Source organism: Lepisma saccharinum, chromosome 13 (assembly GCF_977018435.1).
Source record: "Lepisma saccharinum chromosome 13, izLepSacc3.1, whole genome shotgun sequence".
Lineage (NCBI taxonomy): Eukaryota > Metazoa > Arthropoda > Insecta > Zygentoma > Lepismatidae > Lepisma > Lepisma saccharinum.
In genome coordinates, this window is record NC_139241.1 from 83,428,018 (window position 1) to 83,454,983 (window position 26,966).

At 36.6% G+C, this 26,966-nt stretch overlaps 1 protein-coding gene across 2 annotated transcripts in view; it reads right to left on the reverse strand.

The window, feature by feature from the left end:
- Positions 1–2,846: 2,846 nt before the first annotated feature.
- The window catches only part of Gdap2 (ganglioside induced differentiation associated protein 2), a 98,926-nt gene continuing 74,806 nt past the window's right edge, over positions 2,847–26,966 (reverse strand). Inside the window, exons 5-12 of one of the 2 annotated variants that reach the window (XM_083134565.1) lie at positions 26,299–26,408; positions 23,551–23,727; positions 20,018–20,186; positions 17,595–17,748; positions 15,125–15,264; positions 13,594–13,648; positions 11,863–12,006; positions 2,847–11,381 (exon numbers count right to left, since the gene is read on the reverse strand). In XM_083134565.1, the coding sequence (XP_082990691.1) occupies positions 11,340–11,381; positions 11,863–12,006; positions 13,594–13,648; positions 15,125–15,264; positions 17,595–17,748; positions 20,018–20,186; positions 23,551–23,727; positions 26,299–26,408 (991 nt within the window). In that variant the 3' untranslated portion in view covers positions 2,847–11,339. Of the gene's footprint in view, positions 11,382–11,862; positions 12,007–13,593; positions 13,649–15,124; positions 15,265–17,594; positions 17,749–20,017; positions 20,187–23,487; positions 23,728–26,298; positions 26,409–26,966 lie in introns of both variants that reach the window. The other variant, XM_083134564.1, reaches the window with a different exon arrangement.

The window sequence follows — 26,966 nt, forward strand, 5'->3', positions numbered from 1 at the left end:
CACAAGGTTTCGATATGTTTTTTGTGGGACACTCCTGTGGTCCACGATGTAACTGCAATAAGTGAAATGTGTCCTCTTTTATTTTTCAACAGTGTCCTGCAAAACACACTGCTGATCCAAACATTTTTTTTTACCTGAATAAATTCTCCCCTTTCATAATTTCCAACAGAGTGACTTCTTGTCGATCAGGGATCACCACACAAGTTATATTTTCATTGGCTTGTTTGATTGACTTTTCGGTAATGGTGAAGATGAGGATGAGTGATGATATGGTGAAATTAATGAAGGGACACTCGCAAAGAACACCCCTGCCATTGTAGAATGCTATGCTAACCACTCCCCACTGCAGAGGCTGGCCCAATCGTGACAATCAGAATGAATGATATAATGAAGGGACACTCGCAAAGAATGTCCAGGCCAAAACTTGATCTCAGGACCTCTGGCATCGTAGCATGCTGTACTAACCACTCCTGCAATATAAATTCATAGCAAAATGATTACAATCTTGTCTCAAGTACGTGTGCTTCTACAAAGCTCTGTGTTGAACGTATATTAAGACAAAACTCTTCTGATATGAACATTCCAAATGCATATTTGAAATTATTTAAATATACTGTTGAGTAATTTACAATTTATAATGAATCAGTGGAGTATATTGAGTACAATTATTATAGCATAATGTTAACAAAATATTGTAATAATGACACATGTGTTTGAAATATAATACAGGGTGAGTCAAAAGTCAGCCTACATAGGGATTTATAGTATATCCTCAATGCGTGCAACTTGAACATCAATGCATTTATGCACACGATGTTTCCAGTTCTCCAGAACCTTTCGCTGAACATCCATCATAATAATATCTGCACAATGCGTTCCTTCAGATGATCTGAATCTTAACTGAGTAGACCAGCACCTTTAAATGACCTCAAAGGGGAAAAAAATCCATTGGTGTCAGGTCTGGAGACTGCGGTGGCCACTTAATGGAACCATGGTAACTGAACCATAAGCCAGGAAACTGCACAATTAATGTGAAACTTCCTGTGTAACCTGATGTTGAGTCACACTGTATAATAGAATGCTACAGTAAAGAGTTATTTTATAATGAAGTCAATTAATATTAAACATTGCATCATAACACTAAACATATACTCAAAATGAACCTGCAGATACTATTAGTCATAACTTATTAATTGCAATAAAGAATATTTTTATTTTATATCTACGAGGGCCAGTCAATAAACACTAAAAATGAATTTATTACTCACCAAAGACATTAGGCAGGGTTCAGGTGGACATGGTCTCCACTTGACCCGCCAGGTCTGCAAATCTTGGAATACATACTGGCACAACCTTCAGAACCGCTTCACCTTCATGACAGGTCTACAGGAGTTGACAGCTCTTAGTTCCAATTTCAAGCAAAAGTCTCACAGAGCAAGATCAAGGCTATATGGAGAATGAGCCACACAAGTTTTGAGATACGAGGGCCACTATTTATATTTTGAGCCTTGGCAACACTGATTGAAGTTAGGCGCGATTTGACGTTTGCACGGAATCGTCTGGCATTATTGACCATAACGTACTTCAAATGTTTTGTCAATAGCTTCATTTGTGTTGTTTATGTTGCCTTGGAGATTGCGCGACAACAATAAAATGGAATTAACTTGTGAACATTTTCGTGCGATGATTTTTTTACGATTTTCGACGTGGATTATCAAGACAAGAGTGCATCGATCAACTTACTTCCACATTTGGCGATGAAGCCCCATCCTTTGCCACTGTGAAACGCTGGTATAACGAATTTAATCGTGGCCGCCATTCGCTAACCGACGAGATTCGCGAAGGTCGTCCAAAATCAGTTGTTGTTCAAGAAAACATTGATGCTGTGCAAAACCTAATACTGCAAGATCGTCATGTGAAATACTGCGAGATTGAGGCAACCATAGGCATTAGTTCCACCAGCATATATAAAATATTACATGATCATTTAGCTGTGAGAAAGGTATGTTCTCGTTGGATCCCACACAATTTGACAAAAACTCAAAAAGACGCTCGCGTCAATTGGTGCAAACAAATGCTCAATAAATACAATCGTGGTGCTTCAAAAGACGTATATAAGATTGTAACAGGTGACGAATCATGGATATATGCATATGAGCCGGAACGTAAACAGCAGTCGACTGTATGGGTGTTTCAAGATGAACCCAATCCAACAAAAGTTGTTCGCGCTCGAAGCACATCGAAACAAATGGTAGCCTGTTTTTTCGGGAAAACTGGTCATGTGGCAACTGTGCCTTTAGAGGAACGTAGAACGGTCAACTCTGAATGGTACACAACAATTTGTTTGCCAGAGGTCTTCGGTCAAATACGGAAAACAAACAAACGCCGTCGGATCATTCTTCATCAAGACAATGCCAGCTGTCACACATCTCGTCTAACAACCGACTTTATGAACAGTCAAAAAATCGAATTGATGGGTCATCCGCCGTACAGTCCTGATTTGGCACCCAATGACTTCTTCTTGTTCCCGAATGTCAAGAATAAATTGTGTGGACAACGATTTTCGTCGGCGGAAGATGCTGTTGATGCGTTCAAAAACCATATTATGGAGGTGTCTCAAGAAGATTGGAAAAACTGCTTTGACAAATGGTTCGAACGAATGCAAAAGTGTATTGACCATAAAGGAGAATACTTCGAAAAACAATAAAGCAGTTTTCAATGCCAAATTCCTGTTTTTTCATTGTTAGGCTCAAAATATAAATAGTGACCCTCGTACATGTACTAGGTAGCAATCCAAACACATTTACAAGAACAAACAAACACACACACAAAAAAAAATGCAAGTAAAATGTACAATGAATTTATTAGATATTCTGTACAACACATATCTGAACAATCTGCATAAATGCATTCCAACAACTGAATAAAACAACAATTGAGTGTACTTGTTTCTGACCACAAAAAATTAACAGCACTTGGTAATTCTGTAACACTGTTATTTATTGCTGTTTAATTTTGTAATTCAAGGCCCTTCTACACAACAAGAGGTGCTCCTACAACAATGCTTTCTGCTTCTTTATTGTGAAAGACCAGCGTTAACCATACACATTATAAACCTACAAAATAATTCAATTATCAAAACAATCGTCTGCAAAAGTGTGTCATGAACCTGGTTTTCCCTAACAAATAAGAAAACTTGTTCAATTTTATATTTCAAAAGCAGAAAGCCAGTTATTATAAAAGCTCTGCTTAAAATTATAGCTCTTATAAATTGTTAAAGTAGAATTCAATAAAGCCCTACGTTTGTTGCTACACAGCCAGTCAGAACCCAAAATTTTCCTTGATTTAAAACAACATTTTCTATGCATAACCTAGTAACTGAAAAAGTAACATTTATCTGTAATCATAGTGCAAGAAATTGAGAAAATTCTGTACATTTCAGAGATTAGGAAAGCTCGTTAATTCACAGTGACGAAAAAAATCTGATTAACTTCAGTGGCATGGAAAAGAAAAGTCTGGCAAGCCTCGACAATGAAGAAAAGTTCACCAAGTCTTGAAAATGAAGGAAAGTCCACCAAGTCTGGACAATGAAGAAAAGTCCACCAAGTCTCGACAATGAAGAAAAGTCCAGCATGTCTCGACAATGAAGAAAAGACCAGCAAGTCTCGACAATGAAGAAAAGTCCAGCAAGTCTCGACAATGAAGAAAAGTCCAGCAAGTCTCGACAATGAAGAAAAGTCTGGCAAGCCAGGACAATGAAGAAAAGTCCAGCAAGTCTCGACAATGAAGAAAAGTCTGGCAAGCCAGGACAATGAAGAAAAGTCCAGCAAGTCTCGACAATGAAGAAAAGTCCGGCAAGCCTGGACAATGAAGAAAAGTCCAGCAAGTCTCGACAATGAAGGACCAGCAAGTCTCGACAATGAAAAAAATGTCTGGCAAGCCTCAACATTTAGAAACATTTTAGCAGATTTGATTAACAAGAAATAGTTCAAGGGCTATCAACAATGCAAAAAAAAAGTTTCAATGGGAAAAGTTATTTAAAATTTTAATATTTTTGAAAAATCAATAATGAAGGTAATGCAAAGTTAGGACAGTCACTGTGTGAACAAGGACAAGACAGGACATACCAAGAGCATATTTTTTTTATTGCCAATGCATACCTCAGGATTTTAATTTTCACAATATCATATGTTGTATTTGTTTTGTAATATTTCTACCATTTATATTTAATCTAATCAAGGATTTTGAAATCCTACGTATATGGGAAATTACACTTACAGAATCAAACTTAGGATTTTCTTCCAAATTTAAGTTTGGAAACATGGTAGAAATTCTTTAAAAGTCATCATGGCTTGGAACCCAATATGTTCTGGGTTATGTTTTTGCAATTCGAAGCAGCAATAATGGAAACTGTATTATGGTAGGATTACATTCATTTCGGCTAACGGTTTACCTTGAAAATTATTAAATTACAGGCTGAAAGGGAAAAATAAATTTAGGAAGACCATATCTCTGATGGGATGATCGTAGTCTCAGAATGGGTTTTGGTTATCCATACCTGCACAAGGAAGAAGAAGAAAAAGAACTTGTGACATTCACTGATGAATCCGAAATCTGAAAAAGTGTATCTCACTATTGTGACAGACCACTGTGAGAAAAGTAACCAAAACTAATGCAAAGTAAAAAGTTTGGGTTCTACATGACCTAAAGCATACATCACGAATCTCAAGACACACACATCTAACACTACTTTATTCTGTTAACACTTTGGCACCAAGATAAACAACTACAGCGTCAATTTCTGCCTCATCTTCACACACACCGTTCAATTACCGCATAACATCCGAGCAACCTCATTGGTTTAACATACAAAAAACCTGTCACAGAGTTTAAAAATATTATTTTAAGTACTTTAAATATATACATTATACTAATAAGTGCTTTGATCTTTATTACAAAATAAAACCACAGTTTACAAGCACGTACAAGACTTCAATAGCCATGGCTATTGAGTTCTACTTAAATAGTTTTAGTTAACCCTGTTTTTATCAATATCTATATATTTAGTGATCAAAAATTAAATTTACATCATTATTCAAGAATAGTTACTTTTTTCTATACAAAAATAAACCTTACGTATCTACAAAGTGCTCCCTATAGTTTGCATACCTTTTACAATAATTATATAAATACTGATATTTTCCCCAAGATAAAGCTGAAATGTCAAACTTATACTTTCTAATTTTGCTAACAGAGGTCTCTGAAATCAAGATATGCAGAGATCAGAAAATGCATGCCTGCAGGGAATTGACCCAAGACATTATAGCATATTATGGAATGAAGCAACGATTCTAATGTGGGCAGATTGGGACAGTATTTTTTTTTTTTAAAAAAGGAAATTGTTAGTTGTCTTCTGAAGATCCTGATAAATATTTTCCTAAGGTTGAGTCAGTACTATTTGTGTTGTTAGTGTTATTATTCACCTAAGAATGGACTGATGTACAATTCCAATTAGGGTTGAGCTAATGCCGATACCAGACAATGATTTCCTAAATCCAGAATTTCGCAAGGTCCTCAAAAATTCCACGTTAACACTGTTGTGGAAATATCCTGGAAATTATGCAAAAATGCACAAACTTTAAAATAATATTGGGGGTGATTAAATGATGATCTCGCATAAAATTATGAATATTTTAAAGCAGATATTATTCTGGTATATTGCCAAGAAATATTTATATTAGGGATGGGACCGATTAATCGGTACTCTATCGGTATCGGCCGATATAGGCATATCGGTGTATCGGTTTATCGGTAAAATTACAGATTATTTTACCGATCCGATATATCGATAAATATCTGATAGTTTAGTGCAAAATTCTGCCATTTTTGTTGTAATTTTTATGGATAATCTCCATGCCCTACTTTTTTAAAAAATAAATGTCTAAATATGCAATTTCTCTTGAACTGCAGTCACTTTGAAACACACATTTTTAAGGAGGTCAATGAACCTTTCAGGTTCTTCCAGGACCATTTCTAATTTTATATCGGATCGGTAGAATATCGGTATCGGTAAATTTTATATCGGTACTTTATCGGTATCGGCCAAAATTTCATATCGTCCCATCCCTAATTTATATATTCCAATGAAGTATTAATGAATGCTTTGACCTATACTGAATTATTTGTCATGTAGTGTAAGGTTACAAGCATATAAACACAACTTTTGTAGTAACTTTTCACCAGACAATTATTTGTAGATTGATTAAAGTTACAAACTAAAAATAAATGTCTGATGAAGGGCAGAATGTGTTCACCTGACACATTAAAACAAAAATTACTTTTTTATGCTTGCAACCATAAACTATAAGACAAATAATTCTATAATGCATACAATATGTACATTAGAGTTCTGCGTGGGACCACTTCCTCTCTTTTGTACTCATTTGAGTCTCCCACCCTCGAGCGTATGCAATGAAATATCATTTTAATGTCACAACAATGGTAGGTAAAATATCCATCCTGGTTGTTTCAGCCCACAGTTATGTATTTAATTTCATATAACACTGAATTGATATGACAGACTAAACTACATTTTAACATGGAGATGATGACTGTGTTCACTTAAGATTCAATTTCACTGCGTCTTTCACCTCACGATCCATATTTGAGAGCCCACTACGAGACAAATTACGGTTACACGTGTACTACTGGGCTTCGAGTGAATACCGCTCATTTTGCCTGTTCAAACATTTTTTGCTCGAGGGAAGAAGCTCTCGATTCCGTACGTTATCTAGCGTCGTCCGTACAAACTATTTGGCACTCTAGCAAAATCCTCTTCCTGCAGCACACTAATGTACACACAAGAAAAAAAAATACTACATTGAATTGTTACAATTTTCAAGTCTTTGTATTGGTGAGAATTATGGTGCTGGATCAACACCAAAATATTGGAGTTCACTCGGGGACAGAACTCAAGACACCAAAGGTGAGAGTGCTAACCATTCTGTTACACAGCTCTAAAAATAATATAACACATTGGTAATTTGGAGGTAAACCAATATGTCTATTTTGGCCAATACGCATTAAGCTGTCCAATTCCTAATAAACATCTATTAAAAAAAAAATATTTGATTGTTATTCACCAAGAAATTGGATGCTTAGTTACCGAGAATTACCAAAATTTCATTGTTGGTACAGACTCAACCCTATTTCTGTCCCCTATGAAACAAAAAGTGATTCTAGTCTCTTAATTAAAACCTACAGCGCATTAAAATTAAAATACTAATTACTCCAACAACAAAATCCTTCATTTGACCTTTACTTGAGAAAATAAAACCAAATTCTTGGTTTCTCCAATACAAAAATATGTATGTATTTATCTATAAATGTATAGAAAAAAATATTGAGGATGAGTGATCATTACTGAAGAGATATTAATCTGTTAGTTTTGAAGGCAAGAAAATAAATTTCATTCCAAAATAGTTATCTAGTGTGGTTATTTATAGGAAAATATGCCAGTCGTAGAAATTTATACAAGGTAATTTCCATTTTTTCTTGGGAATCTGTTCATGAAATTGATACAGCACAATTGTCAAGACACAATAGATGCATGAAACCAACTTAACCTTTTAGTAATAAAATCTAAAGACAAGTAGTAGTAATAGTATTGCTACATCTTTTACTGTGTAACAGTAAGGTAAATAATATTTTCCAAATGTTTGATTTATAGTGCAGAGTACACATGCAGTAAAATTACTTTTCATTTTGATTATTTAGTTGTAATTAAAACAAAGTACTTTACATCTGTACTACTGTAATACTTCAGAGATTAGATATGTCAGATCACATCAGACTATTGAAAAATAATTTTCACAAAATCATCTTCATTAAATCTTGTTTCTTCCAATATTCAACTTCCATAGCACAGAAAAGTAATTTGTATTTCCCACACATTCTAAAACCCTAATCAGACTTTTTTATACGTAAATGCGAAAGAAAATTCTGTTGTAAAAGAAATCTTACATTTTAAAATTTGATGAATATAATCTTTTATCACTCATTGGAGACATGTTATTGTATGAAAAACGGTTGTGAAACACAGTGATGCATGATACACATTGTAACTCTGCAGAAAAATTCTTACAAGAAAAAAATAAACCTGGTGGTGTCATACATTAATTCCCCCCCCCCAGACATTTTTCTTTCAAAATCCAGCCGTTTAGCTTATTCAAGGGTGCGGAGTACGCTAATAAATGCAGTACTTAAACAGGCTGTCTACCAAAATTCTTGACTTTTTTTTCATTTTCTTGATCTTTTTCCATTTTTCTTGCCCTGTTTTCTTGATCTTCCTTTCCTTTTTCTTGACTTTTTCCCCTTCTTCTTAACATTTATTTAATTGCCCCTACTTAGGTATACAGTAGTTGGAAATTAAGAATAGGTATTTTTATTCAATGAAAAACCCGTACCACAAGGCCGGTTAAGATGAAAACTGAAGCTGTACTTTAACATGAGATTTAGACTTGCTTTAATTATGTAAAAATAAGTGCTTCAGACTTCATCCTGGATGGGGAATGGCCACATTACTTTATATAATATATTTACAAAACTTGACGCATCTAAGAACGTAATTCTTACGAAACAAGTGAGCAAATCTTAAACACAACTCAATACAATTTTAGATTTCCAAATATTCAATTTCATCAAATCCCAGTACAGGTATATAACAGTATAAGTTCACTGTACTATAAAAAAAATAGCAAAATGCCTTACCACAAGCATAATTTCTTGACTTTTTCTGGACATTCTTGACTGGTAGACACCCTGTTAAATTTGAGTAGCCCACCTTATGCACAGATGGGCTAAATGGAACTGGACCTACAGTTTAAAGTACGATCCGAACCACTATGTGCCCACTGGGTACTGAACCAGGGACCTCTTCATTACAAGGCAACAATGTGCAGTACTTAAGTTATTAAGATTACAATGGTCAGAATTAAAATTCAATTGTTTGTTAAAATATCTAATATAGATTTTTTAATGTTTAATGCACAACAAATTGAATACTGAAAATGATTTGAACAAAAATGCAATCCTGCTCTGTAATTTTAGCCTGCATTTAAATTCCATTTCTACAGAGGAAGGGCATTTCTTAGCAACGACTCATGTTGTATCAAATATTACTTTGGAAAACAACATACAACACACAATATTTACCCTGTGCCACAGTTTATTCTATGACTGACACCATTTTGATTCATCAGCTATGCATTAACATTCTTTTTATTTGGTGTTGAAATTCAAACCACAACTTCATTTTTTAATTACTGTAATAAACAATTACCTACAAAATGGTTTCAAAATTATAACAAAACAGTTAAGTTTTTATGTACATCTATGTTTACTTACATTCTCTTTAAAAAATATTTTCCACATGTTACAAGCAATGACAATTATTAATATTATTCCGTATGTACAAGCATGTTCAAAATGAATTTTATTTACGAACACCAACTTTCTGTGGTTTCTATGCCTGGCACTTTAAAATGATATTTATTTAAATGGCCTCATATTGTTTCTTAATATTTAGTTAAACCTAATCAAATGATCCCAGAATGTTTACAAGTGGGTTATTTATTTTTATCTTATTTTTAAATTGAAAATATGTTTTTAAAATCTAAAAGTAATCAAAGACATAACAAATGTTAAAAATATTACACACCACAAGTGTAAAAGCTTTTCTGTAGTCCGTGCCAACCTTCACATAAATTTTCTGTGCAAAGCCCCTATACACAACATTTTAAAATTACCCAAATTTGATTTCTTAGTATTTTCTAAATACAAAAGGCATTTATATTTTTTTATTGTTGGACTGTAAAATGATGTTCATGCCTCATGTTACAACTGCTACTATTTAAGATAACTTGTGTGTTAAACATTGATTGATTGATTTGGTTTATTTTACTTCACATTTCTGCCATTTTGATTAATCCAAAGATGAGGACGAGTGATAATATGATGAAGGGACAATTACAAAGAACACCCACGTTCAGGCCAGGATTCAAACCTGGGACCCCTTGCATCGCCTTTCAGAAGTAAACACTTGTTCAATAATCAACACACTTTTTCCATATATCCAAGCAACCTCACTAGTCTTAGTTCCAAAATCTCTCACCAGCTGTCATAAGCAGAACTGAGAATAAAATAAAAAAATTAATTAAAGTGCAGATAGATAATCAGGACTGCACTATGAGCCTTCACTGAGACTCAAACCAGAGTCTATTGATTGCAATGCAAGTGTTAACTGCTTTCCTATCGACAAGGCCTTTCAATGCCTAAAAAAAATGTAGATCGCATGATAAGACAAAATGTTCAGTGACACTCCACAACAGTCCATGAACACATTATCCTACCAAAACTGAAACATAACTGCATCACGTAGTTCCTTTCCGATCCAATCTCTCCCAAGTTACAATGAGAAACGCATACCACCCCACCACAGCTGGTGTCATAAATAAAATACATGAACACGATCCTTATAACAAGTTCCCCCACGAATATTACCAAACTCATTAGAATTCATGATCCGTGCAGGTATTGTGAATCACTGCGCATGAGTGCAGAATGATTGTCCCATGACTACAATACCTGGCAAATATATAACAATGTATTTTACAATAAATAAGCTCACAATCCTTCAATCGGGGCACATGCTAATATGTTATGCATATTGATATGTGGTTCGCAAGGCCCAAACAGTAATCAAAAACTTATTACATATGCACAAGTAATACAAGTTTTAATGAATTTATAGCTAGTACTTTACACAATTTTTATTCAACTATTTAGAAACATTTACGTACCACATGGTGCAAAAATTCTTACATCCTTCTAAAATTAAACATAGAAATAATTACAACAATGGTGTTCTATGAGCGGTCACTTGTTGTTAAAAAACACAACAGCTTCTTTTTTTGATAATAATAAACTCAAACCGAGACAAATTACCACGATTTCACATTTGACAGCGAATTTCATCTCGCAACGGCACTTCTATTTCATACCCTTACTTTCAACTGCAGAAATTTGTCGATCGCATTTCATTAAGATTCACTACGACAAAATAACATTGGAATTATTCATATTCTACACACACATCACTGTGAACACATATACACTAAGCGTATCATTCATCTACTCCCTAGAGAAAGGGTGGGGATCATTCGCCAAGGTTCCTGCTTCGAACTGCAATGCAATCTGGGAGATACCTACTGATATTCTGTACAAAGACCTCCTAAGACGCAGCGAGCGCTCTAAATGTACCTAGTTACCCATTCCTGCGTTCAATAGGGAGACTCTGGTCGGAAGTACCGGATGCCGTTTACCTGAAGAAAAAAAAATGGTATGTAAAACAAACACAGTATCTCATTGTGTTTCTTTTTTCACAATATTTTGACTGGTTCAGTCTTTAAGTAGGTATGGATTTTTAAGTGCTAAAAATATTAAAAATATGAACTAAGAATTGAAAAATATAGTAAAACCCCAATTTTATGTTCCTACATTTTCCATTTTCTTGCATTGTCATTCTTCATGTTATGAAATTTTCCTGGATGTTATGATTTTTCACCTGGATTCCCTGAAAAACAAAATCCAGGATCCACCGTATTTAGCAAGTTTCTTCTATGCTTACCGATTGCTTCAGCATATGGGATGTATTTGTTGGAGAGTTTTTTTCAAAATATTGTAAATATCACGCATGCATTTTTAAAATGAAAATTCTACATTCCTACTTTCCGGTTAAAAATGCACTAATGCAAACTACACAGTGACGGTCGCTGCTAGCACAAGTTTGTAATTTCTACTTACCGACATGTCGTACTCTGTAATGTACGCTGGAATTTCCAGTTGATCCGGCGACATGGCTGCATAGAGGAATTCCAAGCCAGGAAGGCTGTGAACTTTCTGCTTGATAGCTGGAGCCATGAATGTGGTGAACCACCAGGTCATCATCTGCAAGGTAGGTGAAATATTAGTGTGGAGTTGAATCATGTAGCTATGAATTCTGCTACTGTTGGTAGAGATACTTCACAGCACATACATCAGCAATTTACTGTACACCTGCTGAAAGTCACGATCAGATACCACTTATAGTACAACAATGTTCCAAACATTCCCCCTGCGCATGTAGCACCATGCCATGAGGGGATGTGGGGTGTAGGGCCACACATATTCTCTATCTTGGCCATTTTCGAGGTAAGGTGATCAGCAACATGCTCCAGCCACCTTTTACCCCCCAGGGTTGTGCACAGGTTCCCCTTTATTTGAGGGTGGGTGAACCCCAGAGCCACTTTATGCAGGGGCAAGGCTGGAAAAATTCAGACCTTAGAATTGAATTGTTGTTTTAAGTCCACTTTATGCACAGATAGGGCAATCGGGACTGAACCTACTGTTTGAAGTGGTAAAGTGGGATCCGAACCACTATGTGTCTCTGCCGGGTATCGAACTGGGAACCCCTTGATCACAAGGTGATAAAGTTACCACTATGCTATCGGGGAGGCAAATTCCCACCTTAGATCACATACCCTGGGAATTGAATATTTTTTTTCCCACGTGGCAGTCAGACACCCTACCGATCAGACGGCCTCCCCAAACACCCTCCCCACTTCCCAAAACATCCTAGTTTACAACACCTCTTCACCAGACAACCAATACACCCCTGCTCACAAATGCAACCATTCAAGATGAAAAGCCTGCCCCAGATTTACACTGCAACTGGCAAATTTACCCTCCACTCCAAAGGGACCTGCCACACCTCAAACCTTATCTATATCCTCAATTGCAACATCTGTAGTGGCTTTTGCCTGGGGGAAACATCCACAGCTCTCAACGTCAGGGTCAACAACCACAGCTCCTCCACACAACTTGAACTTCACTGTCTCCATCCATACCAACCACCACAATGCCCCTTTCAGCCACTGCTGAAAGTAATCATCCACCCCTTACCCCAATCTACCCCTTACCCCAATCTGCCAACACCTCAGTTTGCAAAAGATGGAAGAGGGCCTACATAACATGAGTGCAACCACACCTGCTAGCCTGAACAAGGTCACCCAGTAACTTCCCCAACCAAACCTATCTTCACCCCCCAAGAGTGCGAAAACGCTCCTTTTACAGAAATGCAGGTAAGAACAGCTACGCATCAAGATTCTACTGACACATGACCTCCCTTAAAAGATTACTGGCTATACACAACCTGATATGCAATGGAACAGAAATAAATTAAAGTTGAACAAACCAGACTTTGCATTGCTTCCCGATGGTGTAGTGGTAATGTTGTTGCCTTGTAATCAAGGGATCTCGGGTTCGATATCCTGTGGAGGCACATAATGGTTTGGATCCCACTGTAGGTCCAGACCCGATTACCCTTACTGTGCATAGAGTGGACTTAAAACACTTTGCAATGATGGCAACAATTCAAAAGCACATCCTTCATTACAATCAATTTATATTCTGAACTATACACAGAAGCTATGCATTAAAAGTAAAACACTTATGTCTGCACACACTAAAGAACAGAAAAGAAGTTAATATACACACCTTTGTCCAAAATGTTGGGTGTACTATGTAAAAAGCTTTAAGATTCTTCTTGTATCTGAAAAACAGGAATATGTTTATCTTATTTTTATGTATATACCTACATATTAATATTTATTCACAAAAATTCGAGTACAAAATGTATACGATCATACTTTCCAGCTTAGTGTGTTTTCCAAGAACACAGAATAGAAACAATTGTACACACTGCTGAATTAATAACAACTAAAATTACAAGCAGGGAACGGATTTACTTGTAAATACATATTTACGCATGAAGATGAAATCACTTATATTTTGTATTATCTTTGTGCATCATGGCACGTACACTTGAAAAATTCAGTTTTTATTTTCCATATTTGTACATATATTAGGTTTTCGCTCATATTTTACATATTTTAGTTATTTTTACATATTATTTCCATATTTCAGAACATTTTCAACATATACTCCATATTCACGCAATAACTACATGTCCCCACGTTACCGAAACAGTTGGATCAATTTCTTGCAAATAACTGACAAAATCCGAAGTGACGTTAAACAAATTAAAGTTTACGACCTTTTTCTACTCCCTCCAGTTGCGTTAATTACAAGATTTTTGTCATCCGAATAACATATATATATTTCTTTTTACCAATCTTACACCTCCCAACTGTTTGCTCTTGCTAGTGTTAAACAATTGAAATTCCTGCTTATTTACAATTGTTGTCAACAATAGAGAATGAGGGCTGTTACAAACTTTCCTTATTTTGGTATTGTTGGAAGAGATTCCCAAGTCGAGCAGCCCTCCCTACTAGTTGTAGGCCCAACAGCAGCTCCAGAAGCAAGGATTTTGTAGCACACGTACGGGATTCGCTTTTGATTTCTTCCTTCTTTCTTTGTTTCCTTTTTTCTTCTTTCTCTTCTCATTCATCTTTCTTTCCTTCACTTCCTTTCCTCTCTCTCCTCTTTCTCTCTTACTTTCTCTTCTCTCTCTCTGAGAGAGAGAAAGAGAGAGAGAGAGAGAGGAAAGAGAGAAAGAAAAAGAGAGTGCACTCCCATTTCTCTCCCTCTCTCACCTCCTTTTTCTCTCTTGCCCTCCCTCTTTGAGAGAGAGAGAGAGAGAGATAGAGAGAGATAGAGATAGAGATAGAGATAGAGATAGAGATAGAGATAGAGATAGAGATAGAGATAGAGAGAGAGAGAGAGAGAGAGAGTGTGTCTCAAGATAGTCACGGTAATAGTTACAATGCCGAGAGAGTATTTTGAGTAGCTCGTGTAGTGTCTTATACTACTAAAAAGGTATTTTTTTTTTACAATTTTAAGCCCACGTGTAACACCATATTTTGGTGAAAATAACTAAATATGTATTTACATATTTAGCACAATTTTACTACATATAAATCCATTCTCTGAGTATAAGGTACTGAAAGCACATTTCTTCCATGGCCTGTCATTAACACATATCTAGACCCTCACCCTACATAAAAACAAAACAATGTCAATTTTTAAAAAAAGCAAAGCTTCATGAAAAGATAACAAACCAGCTTACTTGTACAGTAAAACATTGTAGACCTCCCTCAGCCACCCAAGAGAGGGATGGTTTTCACTCGACGTCATTGTGTGGAAGTAGACTATCACGTAGTCGCCCTTCACCAATGGATCCAACAAATATATCAAATACAGAAGCGCCTGTGAAAAAAATTACAGGCTGGTCAGCACATATTTATGGTGAATAAAACAAATCAAGATTTCTGTACAAAAACAGGATCAAAAGTTAACACTTCAATGGCATTTCAGTGTGAAAATGGTGATTAAAATCACACAAACTTATTTGAAAACTGCACCTATTACACAAAATATTATAGCACATTTATGTAGTTATCAGAGTATTAAGTCAAGTCCATTTTTGATTCTCAAATATTTACAAACACTAAGTTGCTGACCAAGGCAGTTTATTAAGATAAAAACACTTAACAGGTAACGTTTCAACCCTGTATCAGGGTCTTCCTCAGACGAAGAACTAAACTAAAAATCTTAAGTGTTTTTATCTTAATAAACTGCCTTGGTCAGCAACTTAGTGTTTTTAATATGGAAACAAGGCTTAAAAATATTTACAACAGAATTAATCAATTTTCCACAATTTTGCATAACTCGCAAGATAATTCAGACTTCAAAAACTGTTCTGCTGGTAAATAAACTCTAAATTTCATGTTGAAAAGTTCATTTTGTATTTTGAAGTTCATTTCATGACAGAACAAAGTGAACATTACAGCATGTTATTTCACATTCTTGTGTTTCTGTCAAAAACAAAGTATGCATGTCTCCACTAATTATATAACTGTATGTACAGACAGGTACATAAATGCATAAGTCGTATTAAACACACTGTTCTATTGTTTGTAAGCTTGCAGTGTAGCCCAACAATTGCAAAGAGTTTTCTAATTCACTAAAGCGTATAACTGCTGGATAGAAACCTTGAATTTTCACAATTGTTATAACAGTGTGGTAAAGAATTACATTATCAGAAGGTAGTTATGGGTGAATAAAATGCATGGCAAGTTGCAATATATGTAAATTTTTCTAATATCCTGTATATACAAGGCTCATTCAATATACATAACCGGAAGTATGTTTTAACAAGTACTTATTACAAACACCAAAAGAACTACAGTACTATGTTTCAGCATAGTCGCCCCCTAGTTCAATGCACCTATGCCAGCTCTTGATAAGGGCACTGATTCCACAGGGAAAAAAAATCTTTTGGATGCACGAGTGACGACTCATGCACCGCTGACTGGACTTTGTCATCATTCTGGAACCTTGATTCACTTAGTGCATCTTTCAGTGGGCCAAAGGTGTGGAAATCTGAAGGTGTCAGGTAGGGCGAATATGGAGGGTCCAACTTTAGGTCCTTGATGGTACACAATGTGACATTGGCAGTGTGTGGTCTCGCATTATCATGGAGCAAAAGCACACCAGTGGACACCAGACCACGTCGTCTCTGCACAATGGCTGGTTTCAGTTTTTCGTGCAAAACGTTGGAGTAGGTGGTACTGTTTACATAATGACCTCTTGACATGTAATGTTCAAGAATTGGCCCCTTGTGGTTCTTATACAAAGTTAAGATATCCTTTCCAGCACTCCGTTCAGCACGCACCTTCTTCGGTCTGGGAGACGAAGGATATCGCCATTCCATTGTTGTCCCCTTACGTCTGGTTCATAGAAACGAACCCAACTTTCATCTCTAAAGACAATACAGTGAAGAAATGCCTCACCGTCAGCTTCATAACGGCGCAAAAGATCCCTCCACACATCAACACGTCTCTCCTTCATTTCCGGTGTCAAACATTTCGGAACCCACCTCACACACTTTCCTCAACCTCAGTATGTCATGACTGATATGGTGGGCTGATCCTACACTTATTTCCATCTGGGAAGCAATTTCACTGACAATATGCCGGTTGTCCCATATCAAGTCCACTTGAGAAATGATGCTTTCCGTGACTGCAGTGACCTGATCGCGGAGAGTCTTCAACACTGGTTATGCCCTGTTTGAAGTTCTCAGCCAACTTGTACACTTATGATCGACTCGTACAGTCGTCACCGTACCAAACTGTCAAGCGGCAATGGATTTCTATCGGTTTCATGCCTTCACTCAACAAAATTCTCATGACACTGCTCCAGCATGGAGCACTCATGTAAGGGTGTGTCAGCTGCAGCTATGAATAACTTACAGATGCCTTCACAAAATAACAAACATATAACAATCATGATCTTAATTTAGATTTTTCATACTACTTTTCCGGTTATTTATTGAATGCACCTTGTAGTTATGCACGGTCTTGCTTCATAGATGCCCACGATAGAGTGTAAGCAAAGACTTGAATCTGTGGAGAGATTGAATGAAAGTGAACCACTGAACACACACAGATGCTCAGGTAGCTGGAGAGAGAAGCAGGGATAGCTATTTGAATTGTAAGTCACAGCATGCTTCATGCAAAAATTAAAGAATTTTTTACCTTATCAAGATCTATCTCTTTGAACCTAAACCACTTTCCTACGAATACGATGACAGGTCTTCCGAAACGATCCACTCCGCTCTGATAAAGGCATCCAATCCCCGAAATTTCAGAGAGGTCTTCTGTTTTTGCTCTGCGTAACAATCGCTCGTACCTTTAGAGAAATGAACACAGAAATATTAATATATACATACACACACACTAAACGGTTCTACTGCAAGTATTATGCTTCAAATAGAGGTAACAATTTTCTCATTATTTTAAGGGGAGGCTTGGAATCTTAGCTGTATTCAAACTAGAGCCGACACAAGACTAATATTGGCTGATTATATCGTTGTGCGAGAACCAGAGGGACGTAATTCCAATTTGCCAAATTTACAGGAGAGAAAATAACGTATTCTTAGGAATATGTCTTGGCTCTTGAAAAGAGTTAGTACATTAGATAGGTGACTCCACCTTACTTCTAAGGATTATTAGAAGTTATTAGAAGTGGAGATCTGTCGATCTGACTCCAAATACAGCTCATCAGAGGAGATTATTTAAACAAAACTGAAAACTGCATTTTTGGAGTTGCATATGGTTCTCATACGATGAATGAGAACAGCATAGACAGTCTGGTCGAGAAATGCAAGAATACTCCTAGCTTCTTAAGGTGAATTTCACAAAAATTCAAGGCAAAAAAAAAACAAAACAAAACAAAAAACAATTATAACAGCAATTATTATGCACTATTTTACAATAACCATTATTGTGAGTCTCATTGAGATTACAACGATGTGTTGCTAGTACAATGAATAGTGCGAGAGTCTAGTGTCTAGTCTTGACACAACAAAAGGCATGTGCACATGGGGGGTGCCCTTGGCATCTCCTAATGTGTACTTAAAAAAAAAATCAAAATTTCGGCTCATTTAAGATGTCCTGCTCTCTCTCTCGCACTGTTGCTGTGGGTGGCGACAGCGAGGTCGAAGTTTTTGGGTTGAGGATCGGTGGTTATTGATTCTTAGGTTTAAGAGGGTACAGGTTTTGCCAAGGTAGAAGTTACCACAGATTTAACAGATGAGGGTGTATGTGAGGTTGGAAGAGTGGCAGGTGCCCTTTGGTTGAACTCACCAGGAGCAGTAGGGATCTGGCCAACAGTCACACCACCACTTTTAACAACTGGCTATAATCCACTTATTACCCCATGCACTGACACCTCCTCCCGCAGGCGATGGGAAAGGGCCTACATATCAGGCATGCATGCTACTATAACCCCCCTCCCCCTGACTCAACCTAGCTACCCAATAATCACCCCCACCCTTGCCTTCCCGAACTTCACCCACCATCAGCTATGCAGTAAACACTAGTAAAAATGCTTTATCGTCAATGCCTGTTATCTAACCCTTCCTTATGAAAAACTAAATATGCTGACCAAGGCAGTAATTTATTTTATTATAAAACATAAACTAACGTAACGTTTCAACCTTCTAGCAAGGTCTTCTTCAGACTCTGTATCAAGTACAAAAGTAACCAGATACAACAAGAAGGGTAATATGTATACACAAACATTACTCCCTCCAGACTATTTAGAAAGTTGTTAGGAACTTTCTAGCAGATGACTTTCACTTTCCAACTTTACTTTCACCTAAAAGGCTAAACACAATTACTTCCATATAGAATGTGGTTGGACTTTTTAATCTCACGCTCTTTTCCCTTCATTTTTCTTCCTTCTCCTCTCCTCTTTTTCTCTTGTCCTTTCCACTTTTTTCAACATCTTCTTCCATTCTTTGTTTAACTTCAGTCCCCCATTCCAGTTCATTGTGTCTTCTTCGCCTTTCTTCTCTATTTCCTTGGCTTCCTTCCATTTTCTCACTAGCATTCTCTTCTCCCTTCCTATCTGCTTAGCCTCGTAACTAACGTTACGTTAGTTTATGTTTTATAATAAAATAAATTACTGCCTTGGTCAGCATATTTAGTTTTTCATAATCATGGAAACAAGGCTTAATGGAGTTATAACCCTTCCTCCTGGTTACACTGGCTGTACCAATGCCATCTTCACTATTTTGTGCATATACTGCGAACACGCGGCAAGGCTGCGAAATGTTGAACTACTGTTTCTGGTTCTGGTAAGTGTTTACTATCTCTTACCTTACATATTTTTGTATGCGCTTATTTTGTTTAGATATTATTAGAATAATCAAATCAGGAAGACTTAGGTGTGCACGAATGGGAGATGAAAGAAGAGTTTACAGGATTCTTGTTTGGTAAGAGACCTGTAAGAAGGCCAAGACGAAGATGGAGAGATAATGTTGAGATGGACCTAAGCTAAGGAAGGAAAGCATTGGATTGATCTTGCTCAGGATAGGGACAGATGGAAGGCTTGTGTTGCTGCAGCCATAAACCTTTGGGTTTAAGAAGGCTAGAGTTAGTCATATTTTCTTTACCTTTCTTTGCACTGCATTTCCTTGACCAGTATCTCTGAAAGAGGGTCGCTTCGAGGCCTCTCCCCCAGCAGCCGTTGCTGGTCCAGATCTCCCTGCATCTGACTGAAGGCGTGGTCTCCCAAGTTCACCGAAGTCTCCAACTGGGAAGCTAAATCAACAGAATCGTCAGCTGCAAAGAAACAATACCTACGTCAACATAACATTTCTAAGCACACATTTCAGTAATTTTTCTGAAAAAAAGAAAATATATGCATCCATAAATGGCAGCCAGAGGGATTCTACAGATGTCAAAGTTCCAACATGTCCACGACTAGAAATTTCCAGATTTTTCTGTAACGTCTGAACTTGCTTTAACACTGTTTACAAGATATCCGTGTAGTGAAAATATGAAAGCAATGGTTCCAGTTACGAAAAAAGACCATATTTTTTAGGTTTTTCTTTTGACTTACAAACACTTATGCAGTTTACAAATATGAGAAATCCATATTCTCTGCATGTACAAGAACCCATATTTAACACATTCCTTGGGTTTCCTCCTCTTTCTCAAACTTATGAAATTGTCTGATGTTTCCTTATACACAATTGGTCAATTTCCCTGACTTCTCCAGATATCTCGCAATTTCCAGGTCATTAGGAACCTTGCATTGGCAAAGAAAACAAAGTAGTCTTCAAATTGAAGGGGGGGGGGGACCTGCCCCTCTTCATTTTCTTTCCCAACTTTTACATCTTTAATTTACTTCTCAATCAGCTAAATAACCACCTCCCTCTATTTATCAGGTGTCGCTGATGACATTTGACGAAAGATTTTGTCCATGCAGCAAGTCAAAAACAGACATGCAAAAAACAAGACTTTGGTGCTGCAGCAAGACAATGCACCTGCTCATACAAATAACGGCACTCCTTCAGCCTACCTACTCTTCTGATCTGACCTTCAGTGAACTTTTATTTACTTGTCTCTGAAAATGAATTTCGGAGGCTCTCACCGGAATCGAACCTGGGATCACTTGGACCAATAGCAAGAGCTCTAACCATTTGGCTAGAAGAGAACCCTTAGCCCTTTCAATTAGAATGGCATAATTCTGGGATAACTTTGAAACTACCTCGTATAAAATATTCAATATCAAGTTACATAAATAAACAGTTGAAAAACACCTGAGCAAGCACAAAAACATACAGGTGATTAAGAAGAAAAAAAAATGTCACTGAAAAGATTGAACTTTAAGGACTATTTTTTTTAATAAGACACTACATACAAAACCTTATATATGCAAATGTATTATACATTAATAAAACCTTTGTCAAGAAGTATCATTACATGCTAAGTTCTGTACTATCACTAACCACTATAGTTAATTGGACTTGCTGAACACCATATATTATTGCAACTACGGTTACCACTGTCTCCAAATATTACTAATGGTGAGAGTGCAGTGTAAAAATTCTGTAGAAAACAAACAATTCATGCAATATTAGTGTGTAAGGAAAGTACTTACCACTGATATTGTGATCCAAGTACAAATCAAGGGGTGTATGTACATTCGACTGGGATGAAAACTGAAACTTCTATACAAGATTGTACTCTAATATATATTTTAAAAATGCTGCCTTTGTATCTCACAACGACATGTGCAAAATTTCACATTAACAGTCATCCTTATGCCTTGTCACAAGAGCAACAATTTTTCCTTTATTGTATGCAAATCTGCATATGCAATTGATTTTTCTTTTGAATGGCAATTTCCAGTAAACCGAAGAATTTTGCACTAAGTAACTAATTCAAAAGAATGAGTCCACGGTTTATTTCTCCATATTAATTTTTCCGCGGCAAGACAGTACATGTCTGACGAAGCTACCAGACAGGTGGCAAAATCGAACGTGAACAAAAACTGTGTGGAAAAATGAACCGCGTAACCACCAAATGGATATCTTTAGATACCAAGTTACTAGCTCTTTACTGAAATATCAGAGCAACAATTTCACTGATAAACCTATAGACTTACATCAATGCCTAAATTGGCCGATGGCAATAATAGTGTAGCAATTAATCTGTCCAATCCCTACAGTATATTTTTTAGAGTGAAAATAGAAAACTGGCTCAAGTTAAAAGGGAAGCTATATTATTTAAATATTTCTTTGTACACTAAGTTAATGTTCCCAGATATGGTTTCAAAAGTCCCTTCATACTTTTCGTACAGAAATATTCACAAGAGAACAGCTCTTGTCTACAAACATGCCATTTTCCGATAGTGACAATGAAGAATTTGTACCTCAGCATAAAATATGACATTTTACAATGGCTCACAGTGTCAGAAAGAGGCCTACACAAGAAAAATGTTGTCCACAAAAGTACTTCACCTTGCGTTCCTCTACATGTTGTAAAAGCTTGACAGCTTGTTTGGTGATGCCCAGGAGTAGAAAAATTTTTAAATTCACTGTATATATATATATATTTCAAAGTTCACTTATGGAAATTTTCATTGCAGTTTTTTTTAAAAATAACTAGTACAGTATATGTTTTTTATACTGAAGTCCGTGCTTCAATGTACAGAACATTATCATTACTATAAATGTGTAATGCCAATGTTCGTGTGTGTTCTGCATGATGTGTATCATTAAATGAAAGGCTCGGGTCTAAAACATGGTAAGGTAAGTGATATTTTGGTAATTTTTGAGTAACAAAGTAAAATTAGCCATCCTTCAATTTTCAAGTGAAATTGCCATGTCATACAATTTGTATTGGACTCAGTGAAGCCTTCTGAAAACGCAACATGAAAACAATTTACCTACAGTGTAGCTTCTAATAACATTTTTTCTTAATGAACTCAGAAATAATTAAAATGTTACTTACCATGTTTTACACCTGACCCCTTCAAATCCGAACTATAAATATGCCATTAAAAATTTTTGCACCATCACTAGCTGATTTTTAAAATCTGCAGCGACATGGTAGAGTGGGCCATAAATTACATGTATTGCATAGTTATTCATATTGCTACCAGTTGAGACTTCTTTAGGAAGGCCACTCTGGCGCAAGAATTAGTTAGTTTTAATTCGATCTTGTATCAATGAATATCTTAAATATTTTAAGATGACATTTCACAGCTTCTCTTAGTTGCATTCATGACTTTCTTAGCCCTTATTTGCCTCCCCACCCCCAAAAAAAGCTTGCTCTCGAGGAAAAGGAGCTGGCACCTGAACTATTTTTTGTTTTGACTACCCCTGGATACGAAAACTTGCATGTTGTTCCTCAAGCGAAAAGCTTGCTGCTTCGATCGCACACGGTCGACAAAGAACTCAACACACCTAAGTCCATGCAGGTGACAAGTTATCAAAACAGTGAGCGAACGAAAGCATAGGATTCCGTGCAAAATCATACAGTTACCTTGTACAAAACTCTAACACCCATCACGCTTCAGTACAGCTATAAGAAGGAGCTGCGTATGTGCTGGCTTACGTGTAAAGGCACCTACCCTCGATAGCGTGCTGTGGATTGTCTATGATGCGGATCTGTCTGTCTGGAAGCAAAGGCTCACCGTCCACACCTCCAATGTCCGCCGGGAGATGGTAGACCGCGTAGTCCTCCTCCTGTCGACTGCGGGGGAAGTACAGGGGAAGCAGCAGCTCGTAGATCCCCACGTCCATGTTCTCGACGGCAAACACGACCAACTCCAACGACTCTCCGAACTGCTCCAAGAACCGTCGCACTGTACCTGGAAAAGAAGAAGATATTTTCATTTCATTTCATTTATTTGTCCATCACAGGACCGGAAACCCATTTATGTTGAACACAATATACACAAAGATAATGTTAATAATACACGCATGTTGTCCTACACTGTGGCCATGCAGTCTAAGGCATTAGGCTTTGGGTTCTGGCTCAGGATGCACACAGGTTCAAGTCTCCTGTGGGAAGCATAACAACTATTCTCCTGAGATTTCGGCCTGTTTGTGGGACCAGTGGCCACCCACCATCGTGAGGAAATTGGGGAGCTACGAATAAGATGCATAACCTGGTCACAGAAACCTACAATGACTGGAGGTTCATCCTGCTGACCACACGTCACCCCGTAAATGGTTGGATGACCTCTAACCTCGACAGTAAGTGTGGCAGTTGGTAGGCAGGCCCTGGCCCTCAAGGGCTATTGCACCATGGGTTTTGTTTTGACCGGGACAGTCCCGTTTCAGATGCATGTCCATATTATTAAAAAGCCACTATTTGTCCCATTTAAAAAACTCTAGGAGTCATCTTGAAAACCAAGCGTAAATTTGAGATACATTTCATGCTAAAAAACATGTATCATTTTGTACATGTTCCGTTATTTGAAGAGCAGTGAATGAGCATGTAGTTTCTTTATGGAATTGCAACAAGAATTTAAATTTCCTGCATCTTGACAGGAAACGATTGACGAGGAATAAAGCTGCTCTCAAGAAGATTGGTTCTTCTGCTAAATACTTCTGGCATTACTCAACTTCAGCATATAGGTTGATCACAAAGGACTGAGGTTATAATAATTAATACCTTTTGACAATGGGAGATCATATTTCATTTACTGCTTATGATGTATCATTTATGTGATCCATCCTTCAATAAATAAAAATAATACGCTAATAATAACAATAAATGTATGATTAGGCATAACAAGATTTTCAGGAAAGGGAGGGAGGCAAAATATTATGATCACCCTAGCCACGGGTTATTATTATTATTTACACACAAAATGTTAATAACACACATAAAATAATGTTACAATTTATAGGTGTAACAACATATAATACAAACAGTTTAAACTCATCTACAGTCAAATTCAATAAAATAGAAAGTTTTACAGATTTACATCTAATAACATTACGTGAATCGAAACATATGTCCAAATAATGCACTACAAACAACTCATTAAATGATTCCTGAACTGTTACTACTGAAGAGCTCTTGTGTATGTTTAAATTTTAGTTGGACACTAACTTGCTTGCACACTATGTTTGAGAGATATGAGTTTGAAATCAACTGTTACAAGCAAACTTTTAACCCTACCTTACTGTGCCGTACTTACCCGAAGGGATCTGGGGAGGGGAGGGGAGGGGGCTCAGGGGCCTACACAATTTTTTTAATAACTAAAATTCAAGAAACCATTCTGTTATTGAATCAATGTGTCCTTTGTTGTTTATATAGGTGTATTATACAGGGTATTCCAAAAAGGACTTTACAACTTTGAAAATATTAAAAATTTATTCGGAAAAGTTACAGAACTGATTGCAGTGTCATTTTGTACAGAAATACATCAAGTTTTAGCTAAAAAAAAAAAAAAGCTATTTTGGTTCATTGCGACTCCCATTGGTGATACGGCAGACATCCCATCTGCAGTCAATTTCTTGCCAAACCAGCAGCAAATGGTTGGACACGAGATGTACGTCGGGTTGACTTTGTAGGACTATCAACAAAGCTTTCCCTCACTTGCACAACAATAGCATTGGAAAAAGATGGACATCCTGGGGATTTGTTATGTCAAATAGAACAACCAGTCTCAACAAAACACTGATGCCGAGAGTAAATGGTAGACCTACTAGGAGGATCTTTTCCATAGTGTGTACGGAAGTTCAGTTGCACAACGGTTGCAGACTCAGTTTCTTCAAACCAAGACACACAGTGAGCTCACTCTTGACCTGTGAAAGCAGCCATTTTTAATGGAACTGTCGCTGGCACTTGTGTTGGCAGAATTCGGTATGATTCCAAAATACTAGTGAAACTGGAAGCATTTCCTTACAAAATAACACCACAACTAGTCTTGTAACTTTTTTGAATAAATTTTTAGACACAAAGTTGTACAATCCTTATTGGACCACCCTATATAATAATTGCCAAAATTGCCATCATCAATAAAAACAAAGAACCAATTAAGAACCATTTACTCCACATATTGTTAATTATAATAATTACAAAAATTACCATCATTACCAACCAATTGTACACTGTCACTGCATTAGCGTTATGTCAGAACACACATCCCAAGGGGAAGAAGGGAGAGTGTAGTGTGATAGGCCCACCCTTGAATTACGCCTCCTAATTATGCCTATGTTACTTTTATGATTTTATGAACAAAAATAATACAGGAATGCTGGGAGCACACTAGGCAACAATGTAGTTTATTTTCCATTTTTTATGAAAGTGTTCACAGTTGAAAATTAAAAAAAAAAAAAAAACCAAGAGGTGGTGGGCCTGGCAGTACCCCTCACCCTCTGGTAAGCTAGGGTAAACACAGGTTTCAAACCAATCGAATACTTACGAATTGCTATGTGTGCCCCCTCGTCAGGTGGGAAGTTTCTCCTCACAGAGTTGATCACGCACAACGCCACAGAGGATAATTTCAGTTCCCGTGCTTTTTGCAACACATTCCTGGAAATACAGATGTAACTATTATATTATTTTGTTTCAATTTGCAACAGCTATTTTCATTAATGAATAAATGTACAGTTGTATGTCAGGATGAAGACAAAATAATACATATAATTGAGAAAAAAACACTAAGTTGCTGACCAAGGCAGTTTATTAAGATAAAAAACACTTAACAGGTAACGTTTCAACCCTGTATCAGGGTCTTCCTCAGACGAAGAACTAAACTATATTTTAGCAGTTACCTGTTAAGTGTTTTTTATCTTAATAAACTGCCTTGGTCAACAACTTAGTGTTTTTAATATGGAAACAAGGCTTAATTATATTACAAGTATAACTGAGAATTACTTACAAATCAGATTTAGATACCTTGTCATATCATCATTAAAATACTGTAATTGTATCTATTTTGAGGAACAAGATGTCAGTAATACCGGTAATTTCTGTTGTAAAGTGGTAAATTAACGAATCTATAAGTTTGATTCTTAAATACAATACATTTGCCACTTTATTAGTGAATGCTTTTGATGCTGAAATACTGCAGTAGACGCTATAGTTTTA